This window comes from Lycorma delicatula, chromosome 8 (assembly GCF_047948215.1).
Source record: "Lycorma delicatula isolate Av1 chromosome 8, ASM4794821v1, whole genome shotgun sequence".
Classification (NCBI taxonomy): Eukaryota; Metazoa; Arthropoda; class Insecta; order Hemiptera; family Fulgoridae; genus Lycorma; species Lycorma delicatula.
The window spans coordinates 57,543,898-57,565,678 of NC_134462.1; the positions used below are offsets into that span (position 1 = coordinate 57,543,898).

Below are 21,781 nucleotides of genomic sequence, written 5' to 3' on the forward strand. Positions count from 1 at the left end.
AGGATTCCTTCAACAACAAAAGCAAGACCTGCTAGTAGATGTAGAGTTTGTACTGCCCATAATAAATGTTCTGAAACTGTCTACCAATGCAAAAAGTGTTGTGTGCCATTGCATTTAGAAGATTGTTTTAAGAAATTTCATACTGAATTACATTACTAAAATAATTTATAACAGTATTGTAATACAGTTTCACTATATTCGGCTAAGTAATTGTAATTTAAATTTGTATAAATAAAGATGCACTAATAAAATCAGGTAATTTGAATTCTGTTTATTGTTATTTATTTCTGTATTATTGCTCAGATAAAAAGATTAAAACAGGATTTTAATATATATTTGAGGGTCAGTAAACTATAAACCATAATTTTTTTGCCTTTTTTATTATTCTGTGAGTATTTTGTTTAAATACAGAAAATAATTTTTATATTTAATTATTATTAACTTCAAAAAAATGTCTACCGATGAATAGGAAACTTTTTCTATTCCTGTATTGTAGAAAGTAGTAGGGCGTATAAAGATTAAGTACACACAAAATTAAAGATAAGTTCTACTTCTTCATTCTTTCAAATTGTTGACCTTTCAATGACTGATTGAGCAGTCCAAACAAGTAGTATTTGCATGACACTAAGTCAGGACATCAACAAAGAGGTATTTGAATATCATGCAATACGTTTCAGTCAGTTTTTGTTAAGTTACTGTAGCAGTGTGTGTGCGTGTGTGTGTATGCTAACATTATTGTGAAGCATAATATTTGTGGATTAGAATTCCACATCAGTTCGATAGATTGCTGTGACATTGGTTAACAGTTCACTATAGTATACAGCACCTCCCTTATATTTATCATCCCTTTGTAGTCCCAAAACACTGGCAAAAATCTTGTGCACTGATGACTGCATTTTCAGCTTTACTGGACCTTTTGTTTCTTTTCTTTGCCATTTCATACTGGCCAGTGCACTTTGGGATATCAGTGATGTACTTATGTATCACATGAAAGAATGCAATAAAAAAGTTCCCTGCTTCATATTGTTCTAACAATCTTTATTCGCTCACGTACTCAGCTAAAAAATGTTACTTTTTTGTGCAGTGATACTACCTAATGCTTACTTGCTCATTGTTTGCTAGTACAGAATCGAGTGCAAGATAATATGAGTCATGAGTAGATAACCTCAGTTATACCCAAATCAATCTTAGTCTAGTACATTTTGTATTAAAAAGTAGATGCAAAGGTTCAGATAATATTGGCTCATCTTCATACATTCAAATCAATGAATCCATCATGTAAACGGCAAAAATTTAAGAAATATATTTTTATTTTAATTATGTAATCTTATATGAAGCATGTATTTTTGAAAGTACCTTGTTCCTCATCAGTTCTTAAATCATCATAAACTTTTAGAATTACTGCAAGGGAAAATTAGTTAAGATATTAACTTAAAATAACCTTTTAATTTGCAAAGTCTTAACGTATAATTGAATTTTGTTGAGATTTATTAAACATGATAAAATGCTCAGTAAAATAATATATATTGAGAATACTGAAACCACCATTGAGGATACTTATAAAACTTAACATATTTAAAAAAAAAGAAAAGAAAAATTCCCATTTATATAACAACTGTCAACAATAAAACAGATCTTTTCATTTATATATAGCAATTTTTTTTATAAATGCACAATCTAATATTTGTGCATTCTAATAATTGTTCAGTCTAATATTTTTACAGCCTGATTAATATAAATCTTAATTATTTACAGCATATAAAATAATACTTAAAATTTACAGTGAACTCAAAATTTAAGTTATAATTTATTAGATTCATAAAGAGGCGTCAATTTTTAATGATTTTTGGTTTGCACGCATGAGCAGAGTAAACTGAGCAATCCAGCAAAGGACAGAGCAAGGTCAGCACATCTTAAGTAAATTATCAAATCGTCAAATATTTCAGTAGAAATTATTTATTGGGATACTTGTCAGTACAGCTGTTTGAAAAACTATTGTTTAAATATTTTTAAATTAGAAAATCAATTCAAACTAATTAATTAATGATTCAAAGATCTTTTCTGAACTAATAGCACTAAAACATGCATTAGATGGTTCAAGTAAATCCTAATACTCAGTCAGCAGTTCATGTTAAGACTATTAACTGTTTAAATAAATTTACTGCATGCAAAATTAAATTATTAGTTATTTGTTATCAAAAGATAAATACTGCCAAGAATTAAGCTTATCATTTGTAAAAAAATTCTCCAAATTTTCTTATTCAATCTTAATTTTACTGGCATCTGAATGTTAGCGTTATTTATTATTCTCCTCGGTGAAGATCATAATTAGATTAACGCCATTCTTAAAGTAGTTGGTGATAAACATCAAGAGGAATTAAAGAACCAAGTTTCCTCAAACATCACCAATTCCTGTGTATTTCAAAATGAATGTTGAGGTTTTGGAGCTAGCTATTAATATTTCTCAAGTTTCATATACATTGATTAATTATATGTGAAATAAAAGAACAACTAAAAGAGTCTTAGCTGTGCTCACAAAGCTCACAAACTGTTTCCTGTACCTTCCACTAGAAAGCATGTAGCAACAGAAAGCAACCCAACAGAAAGCAACCCAACAGAAAGCATTCTGTGTTTCGGATTTTGCAAAGTGTAAATCTGTAATTGCCGTTCAACTTGCATTCCATTTGAAGTTCCGTTGTGATCCCCTGAGTGACAATAAAATTCGTAGATGGTATAAACAGTTTGAAACTGCTGGCTGTATTTGTAAAGGGAAGCATACAGGATGACCAAGTGTGTCTGAAGGCAATGTTGAATTTATAAAAGAGTCTTTTGTGCATAGTCCTAGGAAATCTGTTAAGAATGCAAGCTGCGAATTAGCAATTCCATTGACATCTGTGTAGAGGGTTTTAAAGAAACGCTTACAACTGCGTCCATGTCATTTACAGCTGTTACAAGCTCTAAAGCCTACAGATTATGATTTATGTGCTAGCTTTGCAAATTAAATGGAAGACTTTCTTATCATCTCATATTCAATGACAAATCAACATTTCATGTTAATGGAAAAGTAAACACTCATAATCTGCGTATCTGGGAATCAAAGATCCTCATGAAATATCGCAGTGTGAACAAGACTCCCCAAAACTGAATGTTTTTATACTGTATTCCGACGGCAAGTTTATGGGCCGTTTTTTTTTTTTACAGAAGCAAGTGCATCTAGAATGAACTATCTTATCATGTTACAAATATGGCTCTTTCCTGAACTACAATACGAACCACAGCACTTAATTTGGCAACAAGATGGTGCGACACCTCCTTACTGACATATCACTGTACATGATTGATTGAAAGAAATTTTCCGCGACCACCAGATTGGTCGACAGGGACCAGATGGTCTTGTATGCTGTGGCCTCCACATTTGCCTGATCTGACACCATGCAATTTTTTTTTCTTTGGGGGTTTTTAAAGGGTAAAGTTTATGTCCAACTGTTACCAGCTGACCTACTAGACTTAAGACAGGATTGAAGCAGCTGTCACATCAATTACTCCAGAATTGCTGATTAAGTATGGGATGAATTTTCCTATTGGCCGGATATGTGCTGTGTGATGAATGGTGTTCATATTGACACTTATAGGAAAAACTGGTTGAGTTGCTGTTTTTTTTTTCTCATTTCGTTTATAATTTATCAATGAAACCAAAACTTAATAAATATTATATAACTTTAAAACCCTGATATTCATTTTCAAACATACAGTTTCATGCAACTGTTTATTCATGAAGTCATTATAGTTATAGTTATTATAGGGAGAGCACCATCCAATGTGGACATAGGATTCACATCAGCTTCTGTGTCAAAAATGGTTTAAGAACTGGCGATCATTAATAATTATTTAATGTCATGACTATATCTAGCTTGAAATTTTTTTTCAGTATTGTGAATATTAAAATAACAATAGATATATGTAGAAGGAGTTAGAGATAAATTAATGTTTTGAATTTTCAGGTCCACAATATTTTCTAATTTAAAAAATTCTTTCCAAGATAAAATTATTCACACTAAAGCTAAATTACACATACACACACGCGCACACACACACACAATTTTATACACTAAAAATTATCTAATGCATCAAATTTTTTTGTTTTTTCTTATTAAAAAAATTAATTCAAAATTATTAAAAATTTGAATAAAAATAGATGCATAAAACTTGTCCACTTTCGCACACATTGTAACTAAAAATCAATCGTTCGCTAACAGTGCTCATGGTTAAAAATTTTCCAACAGAACTAATAGATGCATATTTTTATGCAGCATGAAAATTATTTTTCTCTTCTGCACGTTAATTTATTTTTTTAAAAAACACAAAGATTTATATGTTTTCAAAGGTCTTTTTGATCAAACAATATAAAATTATAATAATTCCCTTTCTACTTATTTGATTTTTTTTTCTTACCAATAAAACAATTAACATAGGTTTGTGGTATTTCTATATAAATGAATAAGTATAGATATAAAATTTTAACTTTCAGTTATGTTTTTGATCATCATTGGTTTGTTAGTTTGTTTTTTTTTTGGAAGAAATATATATTTATATAAAAAATTTTCAGTTTATTATCAGAATTTTATTACCATTTAATTATAATACTATAAAATTGGCTAATAATGAAAAAACAGAACTATAATCTAAACTTCCCAAATTTTACAATAAAGTTAATTTTTCTATAATGAAAAATGTATAAAAATAAAACAACTATACTGAGATAAAAATTCAGTTAGATTATAGAGTGAAGAATAAATGAACATTGTCTTTGTGTGAGCGAGTTCGTCATGGTTCTGTGAGTCACATCCCTTGCATCAGTACCAATTCACAACATGGCCATATCTATAACAACACTATAATTATGTAATAGTCAGTGTAATCAAAAGTTTTTATAATATAGACATAATTGAGAGACATATCTCAGTTCTACTTAATTCCTTGATCTTTTCATATGATCACTCTCTTGTTCTCGTGTTCAGTTTATGTGTTTCTGTTGCTTATTTATTTACTCTAATGTTATTTAAAGTTAATATAATACATTTTTTTTAAGTTTACTAGAATTTTGTGAAGGTAGTGTCTGTATAGCTTGAGTTATACTGTTATTGTGACACCATGTGTGATACCTAATCAACTGATAATAGTGCACAATAACTGATATCCCCTCCAAAAAAAAGGCTGCAAAAAAAAGCAATTAAGTCATGCGGAAAAACACATCATTTTAAATGCTTTAGAAGCAAATTGCAGAATAATCCAGCAACGTTAATTTCAGATGTCATTAATAAACTGCTAACATAAGTGGAAGTTGTGCTGCTTCATTGTACAATGTAATTCATGAGTATGAATCTACTAATGAATTACGATTTCCTAAAAAAAAACCCTGCAATCAATTGAAGAAAAAGTTTATAATATCGATAAAAATGCAATTCAAAAAATAGTAAACAATAAATTTTATTTATTGATAAATGGTTTAGAGATGTATTACCTCCTCTAGAAGATAGTTCAGTTATTGTCTTGCACAATGCCCCTTGTCATTCATGTAAAAATAAAAGCATTCCAGTCGTTTCTGAAAAAGAATTATATAAAAATATGACTTAATCTAAAAGGAGTGATTTTTGGAAAGGATGAACTTAATGTCCAATTGTTGCAAAGAGTTTCACGTGTTAAAAAGTAATTTTAATGTGTACAGAATTAATAAGTTGACAAGATCCAGTGACAGAACTGTGCTTCGATCATCCCATCACTATGTACTCAACCAAATTGAGTTAATTTTGGGACAAATCAAAAGTTATATAGTGTCAGAAAATACTGCTTTTAAAATATTTGATGTTACAAATTTATGTGCTTAAAAGCCATCGATAAAACAGGCCAGCAAGAATGGAAAAACTGTATAAAACATGTAATATACTTTTGAACCAAATTATTGGGGATTGGATAATGTAACAACAAATAAAATTGAGCCTACCATTGTATCTCTTCATATTGACAGCACTACAGATTTCTCAGATGACAAAAACTGATTTGAATTTACATTTGTTTATCATAGAAATTTAATCATTAGATATTAGTGAAATTTTACAGTTTGTGGGTAATTAACAATTTCATAACTCTTAAAAAACTCAAATAAAATGTCTTAATTTATTTAAATTTAAAATATAATAAAGCATGGTTATTGAATATTAATCACTTAGTTTCTTTTATATGCATCAGGATTTACAGGAGATGCTTGTGAATCAGCCACCTGAACACTCGTACACGCAATTTGTTTACTTGAACTCTATAAGCTAACTGAACAAGATATAAATTAAATTTACCTTTAGACGTCATCACACCTTCAAATACATCTAGATTTCCAAATAATAATAATGTTAATTTTCAAAATGGCTTACTTTCAATCAATCTAGAAGATTTAACTTTTTTTTTTGTCAATTCTTAAACTAATTTTTCAGCTCAGCAATGATAAAAAAATTAATGGCTTACTTAAGGAAGTAAATTTGACTTACTTTTAATTTGTAATTTTTACTTCAAGATATATTTCCTTTCTCATAGGTAAACTGCACTAAAGAAACTTCCTTTGATATCATAATTGTTATTTTACAAAAATTTAAATAAAATAAGTAAATTTAATAATTACTTATACTTAATAAAAAATTTCAGTAATGAAATGAAAAAATAATTTTATGGGAAAGTGATAGCAATACTCGGTGTGTTACCATTATTATAAAATAAGAAAGATGGTTTTGATCATCTCCCTAAGTACAAACCACTTTAAAAAAAAAAAGATGTGATTTATTTTAAAAAAAATAATTATTCCAGTACTGAAACTATCAGAATTGAGAATGAATAATCATTTGTTTAAATTATTTATAATGATACTTGGTAAAGCCAAAGGTCAACAACACTTAGACTGATAAAAGTCAGTATCATGAGGTAAATTGAATGGAGAGATAAAACTGTCCTGCAAACCAGTATAGTATTTATAAGTTTCCTTTTACATGCATATATATATAAGCTGACATAAGAGAAAAAATGTTGTTAAGTTTATTAAAAAATTTAAATAGATTTCAAGAACGGGAAGTACTGTATCTGTATAAATACATGTAGAACTGTAACCTACATATATTTGTGTACAACAATACATGTATTTACTAGCACAGTACAGAGTATTCAAAGTTTAACGACTCCACTTCTAACTTATCTCAGTAAGGAAAACTAGTATGCTTTGAATCATGCCCATCAGACATATGTTCTTTTCTTAACCCGTACTTAAATATACCGTACTTGTTAGAATCTCAGTCTCACTTTTTTCCTCCTTTTAATATCCAAAAAATCATGTATGGCTTAGATTCAAACTTTAATTAAAAAAAGGGTTTACTGTAAATTTTTTAGAACTTAAAATTTTGTTTTTCCAATTCCTTAAGAATTTGTACAATTATTATTATTTAACAGTAACATTTAAAAAATTAACAGTTGAAAATAAAAAATCCTCTCTTCCTGGTAATAAATTTTTTTTCACTGAAAGTTGGTAGTTAACTTATTTTAATTAGGTAGTTTTTCAGAATACTATCAGCATCATTAGTGCAAGGAAGGGACAACAATGAGTCCTTTCACTTGAGAAGTTAAAACAACCCTTTAGTTTCTGATAATGACGTGGAAAATACCATTGCTTGAGTAGTAAATTTCAGTAGATATTTAGTCTTATCTTATTATATCTTGGCTGTATGTACTTAACCTATTTTCAATTTTTTTTACATACTGTATTTTTTATCGTGAATATTTTTGTCAAACTTTAGTATACTAATGACATGAAGTAGAGTTCACTACAAAACCATTATAAAAAGGAAGAAAACTGGAATAGATCAGCTGCCGAAAGGTTTGACATTGAAGAAACAAATGTTCATCAATGGCCTGAACAATGTGATTTGATTTTAACTTGTAAATGTATAACAAAGGGTTTCACAGGACCAAAAACAGGAAGATCTCAAGTAGATGATAATCTTGCTCAATTTACATAAGAACTTAAAGCGCTGCCAATAAAAATACAATAATTACAGTTGAATAATAAGGCCAAATGCAGTTGCATCAAGAGGCCGGTACAGATAATTAACCAAAAAGGACAATTAAAAAAAAAAGGATAATTAACAAAAGAGAACTTCAGTCTTCCAGAATTTTCCTCAGATCTTGAAGATAAGCTTGTCCAATTTCAGCAACATATGAATTATGGCAGAAAAGTAATGAGACTGACACCGATGGAGGTTCCCCTTTAACATAACTTGTGTGTCAGTCAATCCCAGACATTCAATGAGTTTCAACGTCGTACAGTTCAGCTATACAATCATAGAAAGCGTTATAAAGTGAAAGTTGTGTTTTTATAGTAAATTACAAAAATGGAATGATGAAATTTGTAGCAACAATGTGCCCTCAAATTTTGTGTTAAACTTTGTGAATCTGTGAGTTTGACCTACAAAAAGTTGTAACGAGTCTTTGGGGAACATTCCTTAACCAAAGCACATGTTTTTTGGTGGCATAAAGCATTTTTAGTAGGCCAGGAAGCAGTGGAAGACTAACCTCACTCAGGGAGAACCTCAACATCAAAAACTGAGGAAAATGTGGAAAGAGTGTGGGTTCTTGTGAGGTCAGATCATTGATTAACATTAAGACTGATGAGTAGTGTGTTAAATTTGAATTGTTTTACCCTTCATCTGATTTTGACTTAAGATTTCGCCATGAAAAATGTGTGTGCTAAGTTGGTACTGAGAAATTTTTCTATTGAAAAGAAAGGGTCAGCAGAATGTTTGATCACTGTTGATGAATCATAGATTTTCAAGTACAATTCAGAAACAAAATCTCAAAACCAATATTGGCACACTGACACATCTCCTCGATCAAAGAAAGCTAAAATGAACAAATCAAAAATCCAAGTCCATGCTGACTTTTACTTCCCAGGATCAAAACCCACTTGAAAGAACATTATTTTGGTACTGTCAAAAATAAAGGAATGTAACCAAGGAGCTGATGACAATTCCAGTTGAAGCCTTCCAGCATTGTTACGAAGAATGGAAACAATGCCTCTGTCTATGTATAGCTGTCCAAAGGAACTAGTTTGAAGTGATAACATTCATGTATAAAAATAAAATTTTTGAAAAACTAAGTCTCATTACTTTTCTGCCACACCTCATATCATTGGACTTCACACAAAACACGCATATGAATTTCAAAATATTTGAAATCCGGATGAAACCAACACCTCTTTCATTTTATATTTCATAATACATTTATAATAGCGATACACCAATATACCCTCGTCGTATTCTTCTGCTACCAGTTCATTTAGCCATTGATTAATAGCATTTTTAAGTTCATCATCACCCGTGAAGTGCTTACCACTCAAAATTTCTTCCAATTTCCCAAACAAATGGTAGTCAGGAGTTAAGTTCAGACTACATGGTGGGTGATCGTAAATTTCCCATCCGAATTTTCTCAGTAAATCACATATCGAACCCGTGCAATATGTAGACGTGCATTATCTTGCAGCAGGATAAAGCTGTCAGTCAGCTCGCCCGGCTGATTTTGAATGGTGCACTGTAAGTAACTTTTGTAGAGTTTTGCAGTGGCTTCTGCAATTATAGTCATTCCACATGCATGAAATCAATCAGCAGTATGTCAAACCGATCCAAAAAGACTTCGGCCATCAGTTTGCCTCTAAATGGCTGTGGCTTGACCATTGTTGGTCTGGTTGGTGATTGAGGATGACACAATTCACTTGACTACCATTTTCTCTCTGGCGTGTAATATAAAATCCATGTTTCATCGTCGGTAACAATTGAAGTAAGGAACTCATCACCTTTTTCTGTGTAGCACATCAAAAACTCCAAAGCAAATCCATTCAGATTTTTTTGTAACATTCTTTTAAGACATGCGGCACCCAACGTGCACAAACCTTTATGAAGCCTAATTGGTCATGAACAATGCAACCATTAACAGTTCTTGAAACATCAGGAAAAAGAAAAGCCAAGTTGGAAATCGTTGAGCAATGATCTTTTCTGATTTCATCATCGACACATTTGAATCTCTGTGGTTATCGAGTGCCACCCCGAACTTTCTTCATCATGCACATTAATTTTGTTATTTCTAAACCTTTCACACCATTTTTGGATGTTTCTTTCATTCATTACATTATTACTGTGCACAGCAACCAACTGCCTATGAATTTCAGCTGGCTTAATGTTTTGATGGTTTAAAAAACGTATGACTATGTACTTCACAATCGGCAGCAATATCGATTTTCGTTTTATAATGTAATATATAAGATACTACAACGTGACAACTTACAGACAACAATATGCAGTGTGTACAGTACTAGTGTGGCCATGAACAACACAGATTCGCCAATCTTAAGGAGAGAATTTTCCCAGCAGTCTTTACTTTAGTGATATCCCTTGTGTCTATATATAAAATGGCAGATGGCCAAAAATTACTGTTATTTTTAATATTAAATAGAAAAACAATGTCCAAAAATAAGAAATTTGCCAATGGTGTACATGCCCAAAAAAGAATGGTGAATAACTTCCAGAATTTATGGAAGACTGGGCAGATGGCATATGGGACCGAAGACCAGGAACTCTCCAAAAGCCAAAAAACATATGCTTAGAATTGGGCACATTTAACAGATCAATGAAAAATAAATTGAAGAAAGAGAATTGTGAGTTGGTGATAATACTGGGATAGTCAAATCTAGCCACTCTCAACAAATATATTATGAAGCCTTTCAAAGATGACATAAGAAAATAATATAAAAGTTGGTTAATTCAGCAAATCATCTGGAAAATTAACTTCAAAAAAAAATAGAAAAGGCAAGTCCTTCAACATTATCAGAACAGATTAATATCACCTGGAATAAAATCCCCAATGAAATATCTCGTTCCTTTAAAAATGCAACATCACAAATGCTGTGTATGGAACAGAAGACAATATGGGATAATGATGATGTTGACACCACTTCCAGATACATTAGTGCTAGTGAAGTTAGTGTACATCTGATTATAATTAATATTTATTCACTTTAAATTACTTACACATGTGTATATGGAATTATTTTATGTATTACACCTTATATTAGATTATCAAATAACCTGTATTTTATAAATAAATATTATTCTTATTTTTATTATCAACTTTTTTCACAAAAACCTTTCAAAATTTATGGTGCATCTTAAAGTCAAAAGAATCTAATATGCAAAAATAAAGTAGCATTCTTTTAAAAAGAAAAAGAAAAACACATTCAGAATATTATTGCAGTTTTATTTTTATTTTATTTTTTTACAAAATGTTGTTTCTCCCTTATCCCTCCTAGTTTTTGTATTTTATTTCATACAAAAAACTTTTTAAAATATTTCAATATAAGAAAACCAAAATCTGAAATATTTATATTATAATTATGTGGTTGTTTGTTTTGATGAATTCCCATGATCCATTCTCCTCTATTCCCAGCTAAATGTTTAACATCCTGAGAGCTCGCAATTCCTTTTAGGTTGTCTGTAATCGTTAGTCTTCCAGCCTCTCTTTTTACACTAGCTAGCATCTTTTAATCAGCCCTTCTCCTCTCTGATTTGTCTTAGCCAGTTAGCTTGCATATTCTGAATTGTCCTAGTGAAGCTTCAATTCTCATTCTCTCCTCATGTCTTTGTCTTTCACTTTGTTCATATAATAATTTCCAATCCTCCTCCTGTTTCAAATGCCTCCAACCTTTTTTTTTTATTTCTTTATCTTAGTGACCTTGTTTCAAATGTGTATAGAAAGAAGTAACTTAGAACATAACATATGCTTTCTCAACTCATTTCACTACATATGTGTCTTTTAAATCTTTCCTTCCATTATTATTCTGTTTATATTTTTTTTCATCTGTTTTATCTGTATCTGTGACGTAAAAAACAGAGCCCTAAATAAAACAGTATAACATCTTAAATTAGTTATTTGCTCTAAAAATTAACTTAGGAACAAAAATTAAAAAAAAATCCCTTTTAGCATGCCGGAAGGCATGCTAGGTGTAGCATATAACTTTACTTATATAAGTTTTAGGCCCTTATCCAAAGAATAGTAGGAACTTTAAACAAATTTGATGTTTTATTTAGTAAGAAAGTTATAGTGATATTTTGTTTTTTTGAAAAAGCACCCCCCCATTTCCTCCCCAATTTTGCCCATTAATGAACTCAACCAGAATTTTATATTTTATGTATCAATTTGAAAGTGATTTGTGCAAACCTATCGCAGTTATTGTGTCCACAACTAAGTGAAATATATATTTATATATGAACTGACAGTGGTTTTGGGGTCTGGGGAAATCATGGTACCCATTACAATAGGTAGGTAGCTTTCTTATGAAATCTACCAAAAGATGTACATATCCTTCCAACTGCATATAGGACATCTTAACTCTTAATACAGTTACTTTGCAAAGTAGTTTAACTATTCTATTCTACCTTGCAAAAGATATAATCTGCTGATTTTGAATGTAACATTTTATTATTTTTCTGTTATGATTTTTAATTTACAGTAATTTTTTTATACTAAATATTTTTATTTCTTTTATGAAGTTTTTTTTGTTGGGAAATTTACAAAGATTGGCAGCATCAGATTCAACAGTTTGAATATCGGTAAGTAGTATTTAATTTTATAAATATATATATATATACATACTTTTCCCTTTATATTTTGATGTGTATTTATTTTATCTGTCTTAGTTTGTTATTTATCTAGTATTAAAATATAGATATCAATCATGTTTTTGTTAATAGTGATATATTATAGTTTATAATTTGTATATTTATATAAAAAAAGGTTAATTACAAAAAGTTCTTTAATTCAAAAATAGTATTCCATTTTACATGAATAATGAGGTAGCAAAGGACTACCCATTAGATACCTAGTAGTACCCCTGGTAGCAAAGGACTATATAATTTGGTAAAACTGATTTAGACGTTTATTATTTCAACATCCCTTTTAAATTTTTCACTTATAGTTCCTAACCGAGATAAAGCCAGATAAAAATTTTTTACAGATTTATTAACAGGTTGTTATCACTTAAATAATTAATATAATAAACATTTATTTTTATTAAATTAATCCAGTGTAACTGTTTACCGTAAAGATTTGGATTATACTAAATGTGCTGGACTCTTAATGATTTTCCATATTTAATTTTAAGATATATTATGATTTTTGTCAAGGGTTCATATAAAATAAACTTTTCCTCATAATAGGTCAACAATGAAGTGTTTTGAAAAACCCTACTGTTTAAAATTACTTTTTCCCGTGATACCTTGCCTAAATTAACATCCTAGCCTAACCAGTTGGTATAGTGGTTAGCAAGCTAGCTTTTAGATCAGATTGCCTTGCCCACCGGGCTGGTCTAGTGGTGAACGTGTCTTCCCAAATTAGCTGATATGGAATTCGAGAGTTCCAGCATTCAAGTCCTAGTAAAGCCAGTTATTTTTACACAGATTTGCATACTAGATCGTGGATACCGGTGTTCTTTGGTGGTTGGGTTTCAATTAACCACACATCTCAGGAATGGTCGAACTGAGAATGTACAAGACTACACTTCATTTACGCTCATACATATCATCCTCTGAAGAATTATCTAAACGGTTGTTACCGGAGGCTAAACAGGAAAAAGAAAGAAAGAAAAAGATCAGATTGCGTTGAGTTCAATTCCCTGTATGTTTGAGCATTTCTCTTTTATTATAAAATATACACTTGTACCATTTCTAAGGTCGTAGTATTATAGGGCGTCAGTTTTTGTATTTCATGCATAACTGAACGTGCAAATCTTAAGATAACTGTACAATTTTTTTTTTTTTTTTTTTTTTTAGCATTCTAATGTAAAATAAAATTGTTGAGGCTTGCTTTGCTCACCCAACCGTCTAGCTAGGACCCCCATGCAGTGTTACATTATCCTCATGGTTGTGTGAATAATGCTGATAAATAACAGTTAAAGTACTCAGACTTATAGAAACCTAAAAAAGAAACTAAATTACCGAAGACAGAATAGTGGTAACTAAAGTACACAGACATTTGATGAGGAAAACTTCACAAATTATTTCTGTTGTCATTATTACAGAAATTAATTTAATTATTTTTTTCATTAATGAATATCTTTAACTGACAACTTATCCCAGCTAGGGCCTCAATCTGTGACTCAAAAACCTCCCAGGGATAACACAAATGTATTGTGCAAATTTAAAAGGGATTGGTTGGTTGGTTTTGTTCTGGTTGGAACAAATAAATAGACAAACTTTCGGTTTCACATGCAGGAAATATGTATTAATTTATTTAATCTTTTGCAATTTGTACATAACTTGGTAATGTTGCAGTAGCTTTTATTTGTTATCATAACAGAATTATACATCCAGTTTGCTTTACTTGCTGAAAAGAATATTTGGTACTTCAATGTTAATTACTCTGTAAATTACTAGGATGTAAAAAACTACAAATTCACGTTAATACACAAAAACTGAAACATTGTATATGGACCCCAATTCAACAAGCTGTGTGTAATATTATTAGAATCGATCAATTTATTGTTTGTCAGCTTGGTAATCCCAGTTTCTTATTATAACCCTATTACTTTAAACTAATGTACTGATGGAGAATAATATACAAAAGTTTGTCAGAGACTAAATGGGAATATCTCATACTTCAAAAATATACGGTTGATGGAATTTTCTAAATAAATAACTAATATACAACACAATCTGAAAACCAGAATTAATCTGTTTCAAAATAAAAAGTTCTTGTTAAATCTTCTTTGTCATTATCAGCATTTGAGGATCTTTATGTACATATCAGCCGTTATGTGTATATCAAAATGCACCCATACAAATTATAATTATTAATAAAGTGTAATTTTAGACTGTGTAGATTTTAAATGTATGTGACTGCTTTATGTAGATTTGCTTTCTTCTTGAATTTCTCTTAAGGCTTAAATTTTTATTGTTTTCATTTAATTTTGTATGCAGCATCTTTTGTGTTTTATGAGCATTTTTATATTTTTAGTTTGTATCTTGTTATATAATAGTGCCTGTTTAGTTTGTTGTTATTCACTTGTATTATCTAATGTTTTAATTGATATAAAATATTTGTGAGCTTTAGATTATTCAGCATTTTAATTTATGTTTAACAATAAATTAAACATAATTTGTTGTTTATTTAAAATAAGTTTTTTTTTTTTGATCAAATAATATTTAAACAATACATGGTATTGTTTTAAAATTAGGGCCCTTTCTTAATTTTTATTGCAATTACATGGCTGTTGTAGAAGTTCTTTGTCTGATTCTTAATGTATGGGTATTTTTTTCTTTAAAACATGTCATCCACAGAGGCCTGGTTTATTAATGTTGAATGGTTTCTGCATGATGTTTAATTTTCGTATATACAAACACGTCTAAAGGATGCATCTGTAGTATCTATTGGAAGAACGATCCAGTACTTGTCAATATTGAAGACTTAACTTGATTACAAAAAGGAAGTTTGTAATCACTGTATGTACTGTGAAACTTAACATGATTTTTTTTGTAAATTGTACATGTTTTATGATATTTTTGCTATTTATTGGTTAATGGTATTTTCCTTTCAGTATATGTGATTCATTAATCATTTAGTCAGTTATGACATCTTAACTCTTATTTTTATTTAAAACTAGCTGGTCCGTCTAGCCGAAGCTGGATCCTTGCGGCTCAGGTCAGCCCAGGCGAATCGTGGAGCCAACTCAGGGGCTCCTTGGGGTCTCCCAGGGCCAAGAGGCCTACCCCATGTTTGTGCAGAGCTTGCTTTGCTCGCTATTCCCAATTTGCCAGGGAGACCAGCGCCCTGGACATCCACAGAGCTTGCTCCGGTCACCATTCCCATCTACCTAGAGCACTCCACCTCCTTGATTCCTGCACTGTACAACTGTACATTATCATCATAGTTATGAGAATAATACTGATAAATAATAATTTTAGTATTCAAGCCTTGTAGAAACTTAGAAAGAAACTAAATTACAAAAGACTGAATACTTAACTAAATTACTAATTACCATAGAATAATAGTAACTATGATAACTAAAGTACTTGCACCTTTCACGATGAAAAATTCATAACTTATTTCTTTGCCATGGTGGCAGAAATATAATAATGAAATAAAAGAATTAATCTATTTTTCCTAAATTAATATGACAGTTATTTTTTTTTCAATTTCCAATTGGTCACGAAATAAAAACCCCTGCAAAAATCGGATGAACCTTTGCGCATATGTGTTTCGCAGCGTCTCTAGTATGGCCTTCAATCACGCCGCGTCACTTCGTTTAGTTCTGAACATGCAGCTAGCACGTAAACATATCTACAACAATAGCATCTCCCGCCAAGTGTGAAGTGCGTGTGGTAATTCGATTTCTTCAGGCTGAGGGGTGTAATGCAGCTGAAATTCATAGACGAATAAGTAATGTGTACGGTGAAACTTCAATGAGTGACTGCAAAGTGCGACAATGTTGCAGGAACTTTAAAGCAGGACATACAGATATTCATGATGCAGGCAGTCAGGGAAGGAAGCGAGTGTCAACCGATGATCTCGTTGAGCGAGTGGATGAGGCAATTCGAGAAAATCATCGGTTCACAATTTCTGTATTGAGTGATTCAATTTCAAGGTCAGCTCTACACCATTGTGAGTGAAAGACTTCAGTACCGCAAACTGTGTGCGAGATGAGTTCCCAAGATGCTGTCTGACCATCACAAAACAATGAGAATGGACGCCTCCCAACATTTCTCCAGCGCTACCACAATGAAGGAGAAGATTTTTGGGACAAATTGTCACAGGGGACGAGACATGGGTCCATTTCGAAACTGAAGAAACAATGAACTTTCCAAACAGTGATGCATTCTCGTTCTCCCAGTAAACCAAAGAAGTTCAGGCGAACCTTCTCCAACAGAAAGTGTATGGCTTACTGTGTTCTGGGACCGGAATGGAGTTCTCTTGGTGGAATTTATGGAACGTAGCACGACCATCACTGCAGCCTCATATTGCTTGACTCTTCAACGTCTATGAAGGGCAATTCAGAATAAGCGGAGAGGAATGTTGTCATCAGGCATTGTCTTTCTCTATGATAATGCCCGACCGCACACTGCAGCTGTAACAAAGAAGCTCCTGCAGCGTTTTCGTTGGGAAGTGTTTGATCACCCACCATACAGCCCAAACTTTGCTCCATCCGATTTTCACCTCTTTGCTCACATGAAACACTGGCTAGGAGGACAGCATTTTGGCACAGACATCGAGCTGCAGACCAGTGTGTTTTGAAAAATCCTACTACTTAGAGGGGAGGCCGAAAACACAGGCGGCTCCATTCTATGACGAGGGTATTGGAAAGTTGGTACCACGCTACGACAAATGTCTAAATCGGAGTGGCGACTATGTAAATAAATAGCATAACTATGTAAGTACTTGTTACAAATAAAAAATTTTTTATTATCGTGGCCGATCGGACCTTGAAAAAAAAATAACCCTCGTATCTTTAATTCATAACTTCACCTTCCTTGAGGGCAAAGAAATAATGAATATTTTTATTATCTTACCCTTTAAGGAAGCTGGGGTCTCAGTTGATGACTTAAAACCTTCCCTGGGATAACATGAATATATCCTGAAAATTTGAAAGGTAATCTCTTGGTTGTTTCTCACGAGATGTGATAAACAAATAGACTATACATTTCCAAATAACTGTGATCTGTTAGCTCAAGAGTGTACCTGATGCATGCAAAAGTTAGCCTTCAACCACTAACAAATATCTTGTTTGAATTTTGAAAATCAGACGATTGTTTGCAAAGATATTAAAGAGCACCCCAATGCACCACCCAAAACAGCACCACTCTGACACCCCGCTTGTTACCAGTTGATGGTTCTAGAAATGTTAATTTGGTTGGTTATGGTTTTGTGGTTGGAACAGAACATAACATGTTCATGTATGTTAATAAGGCCTTACATATGGTTAGCCCAAAATTTCAGCATATCCTTGTTTGTTCAGATTCCATGAGTGTCTTACAAGCAGTTAGTAACATATACTACATACACCCTGTTTATGAGATTCAGTGTGTTATTTCACAAATGACTGATATTAATACAGCAATGAGCTTCTGCTGAATCCCCAGCCATACAGGAATTTCAGACAGTGCAGCAAAAGAAGCTTGTCTTCAGCCACATTTTACCAGGTGTGTTTCTTCTAACAGTCTTGTCTGTTTCCTAAAGAGAGTAGTTCATAATGTGTGGCAAAGTAAGTGGGATGCTACCATGGACAATAAACTTCACCTAATTAAAAACACTGTTTCACCTTGAAGCTCCTCATGCATATATAATTTTTCTCCATCCTTCTTTTTTAATTTCTCCTGTTAATAGTGGTGTTTATCAAATTTCTTTCCTCTTGAACTCACTGTAATTTCTTAGTCATTGATGGCTGGATTTGTTCTTCTTTTATAAAACTTTTTTTTTAAATAAATTTAAGTTGTGAGAAATAATTCTTAAAAATTTCATTATAGTATTTTATGATAAGATATAAAATCAAAAAAGTAAAGAAAAGAAGTTTTTTGTGACTTCAGGCATAATTGACAGTTTTACATATTACTATTGTATTTACTAAAGTTTCAGTTTTAAGATTCAAATTTACTCTTTAAATTAATGTTACAAATTGACTCCATTGTATGTGATTGTCAGCCAAGTAAGTTTGTTCCTATCCAAAAATCTTACTTGTCAGATACTTCCATACAACCAATTTAAAAAATTGGTTGCAAACTCCATAAACTGTCTATACAGTAGTACTATCTATAGATAGTAATTTTATTTTTCCTGACACGTCTGTGATAGTCAGATAGAGTTAATCTTATTAGAATTACTCATGAAGGATAATTTTTGTATTAATTTAATAATAGTTTTTTATTTATGAACTTTAATTATCTTAATAAATTTTTGAGTCCAGAAGTAACAGTGAGAAAGAAGAATTTCCATGTTTGATGCTACAGTATCAGATATCTTTTTTTAACTACTGTATTATTATTATTAACGTTTTAAAATTATATTTTATTTTTTAGTAGCTGTAGTTTATGTCCAGAAAACAAAATCGAAAATTTTGTTTTTGCTAGTATTTTTACATGTGTTGTGCAACTTGTATGTTATTAATTTTTTAACGATTAAACCAAGAAAATTTAATAAGTTTTTCTTTTTGAGTAATTCTAACTTGTTCCTTGTATAAATAAATATGACCGTAAAAGCTTATTTTTAAACTATTCATTGTTTTTTTCAAGTATTTTTTCAGTTATATTATTACGTGTTTGTATTTCAATACAGTGTGTCTGTTCTGGAAAATCAAAAAAATCAGGGAAAAAATAAATATACTCAAGTTAATCAATATAAAAAAAAAAAAAATTAATACTGAAAAAGTTAAAATGAAAATGTTGCTAAAAATACAGTAAGACTATGTTCAACTCTGTAAAAGTTCACTCTAATTGTTTGCCAAAAATAAGTTTACTCACTTAATCTTTGAAGTCAAGAACATTAATAGTTCAAATGAGCTTCTCATCTCGCATAGGAATTGTAATGAACTAATTATGGTCTTTTATAAATTTTTATTTGGCCTTATCTCTCAACAAATATTTCTATGTCTAAAATCTATTAAGATTATCTTTAGTAGCCCAAGTCATAGAGCACAGTATAAAGCATAGCATAGTGTAAAGAGTAGATGGGAATAGAAATGTTTATTGCAAGAAATATGTGTCTTTCTGAAATTTTCAAGAAGAAAGTAACAGTCTTATTTAGAGAAAAAGAGAGAACATTGAATAGTGAAGTGGATAAAAGAAGAGAAGGAGAGTAGAAAAACAGAACAAGAACAAGAAGACTTGGAACAGATTAAATACTAACTTTAAAGAAGACATAAAAATATTTAAAGATATAAAGATGATTTTAAAAATATTTCACGTATGTGATATATTAGACATGATTAAGCATGATAGATACATCTATCATGTTGATTAAATTTACTTATAATGAATGATCTCTGGGATTGTTAACTTTTTTATTTCTATAAATAGTGTATAAGTTAAATATTTTAGAAAACATTTTTATGCTATCAGTGAAAGTTTTCATGATCAAATTTAAAAAAATTTTATCTAAAAATGTAGTGCAGAAAAGATCAATTATTACATCTTATAAATTACCAATTATATACTTAAAAATTACTGCCAAATTTTAATAATAAAACAATAACTGTAAAGAAGGAAATAGGTTACAGAAATTTTTACCAGCTTCAGGAATGATGAGGGTGGGGTTTTGCCTTCCTTTTTTCAATAGTTTATTTATTGAAAATCATTTGAAAGTTGTTAACTTAAAATTGATCTCTTGTGGTCTGGAAATTTGTTATAAATTTTACCAAAAAATTGTTCATAGTTTTGAGTATAGTAAACTATATAATTTTTTTTAAATGTCAGAATGTGTAGTCACATTGGCCAATGACAAATACTGGTTGCATAATCAAATTTTGAAAGAGGTGTTCGTAAAGTATGTAAGAAAAATATTATTATGGTACACCCAGTTCAAAATTTTATTTTAACTGATTTTAGTGATTATCTCATAAACAGTGTTTAAAGCTTAAAATGCTTCTTTTTTTAATTTGATGGTGAGCAACTCTGTAAAACTTGTATACGTAATAATAAGTATGATGTTCACACACCTTAAGTTAGATGTATTTACTTGGTCAGGTTTATCTTCATAAGAAATTTTTTTTAATTTATAATAGATACTGTGCATAACTTCCACATGCTATGGAGTTCTCAACATTAAATAAATGTTAGTTTTAACAAATATTTACCAAAATAGATGATTTTCTTCACAAATAAATCTATCACTTAAAATTTCTATTTTTTTATACTGGATTCAAATATTTCACTACTTAAAAAAAAATTAAATATACAGTGGTCATCCAAAAGTAGTATCCATCTTATGATGAAAAAAATTACTGACAAAGATTTTTGAACAAAACTTTTTAGCATAAATTAACCTTCTGCATAAATGTGTTCTACTTAATCACGGTGTATATTGTGTATATTTAAGCACCTAACATCCAACTGATACCAACAAGTTTTTCTATTCCACTTCATATTTCTCAACCATGACGTCATTGAAATAAAATAATCCATGTTTTATTTGTCTTAATTTTTAAAATGTTTTCTTCCCAAAAGTCTTTCAGTTCGGTAAACAGATGATACTGTGGGCCAGTTCAGGGCTGTAGACTAGATAAAAAATTTCCTAATTTCACAAATAACCTTATTTTCTTAGTATCAGGAGGCCATGTATTGTTACAGAGGAGCAAAACTCTGCTAGACATCAGCCCCCTCATGCAATTTTGAATGGCCCACCACAATTTTTTAATGTTTTATAGTATGCATCAGAATTTACTGTGGTTCCACAGGGCATAAAGTAAGGACCTTTTCACTCCAGAAGATAATACTCATGAATTTCCAAGTAGAGACTGCCTGCTTAAATTTTTTTATTTGGATGATGAACAGGGATGATGCCATTCCATAGACTGATGTTTGTTTTCTGGTAGAGTATATGAAATTCCAAAATCCCAAATCAGCTGATTTGGAAGTCGAGAGTTCCAGCGTTCAAGTCCTAGTAAAGCCAGTTATTTTTACACAGATTTGAATACTAGATCGTGCATACCGGTGTTCTTTGG

General features: G+C 30.8%; 1 protein-coding gene across 7 annotated transcripts in view; it reads left to right on the forward strand.

Moving 5' to 3' along the window:
- LOC142328573 (uncharacterized) overlaps positions 1 to 21,781 on the forward strand; it is a 66,459-nt gene that overhangs the window by 23,576 nt on the left and 21,102 nt on the right. For 3 of the 7 annotated variants that reach the window (XM_075372328.1, XM_075372327.1, XM_075372331.1), the window contains exon 6: positions 12,630 to 12,689. The exons of 3 other annotated variants lie outside the window; for them this stretch is intronic. In XM_075372328.1, the coding sequence (XP_075228443.1) occupies positions 12,630 to 12,689 (60 nt within the window). Of the gene's footprint in view, positions 1 to 1,755; positions 1,903 to 12,629; positions 12,690 to 21,781 lie in introns of all 7 variants that reach the window. One more of the 7 variants, XR_012757309.1, reaches the window with a different exon arrangement.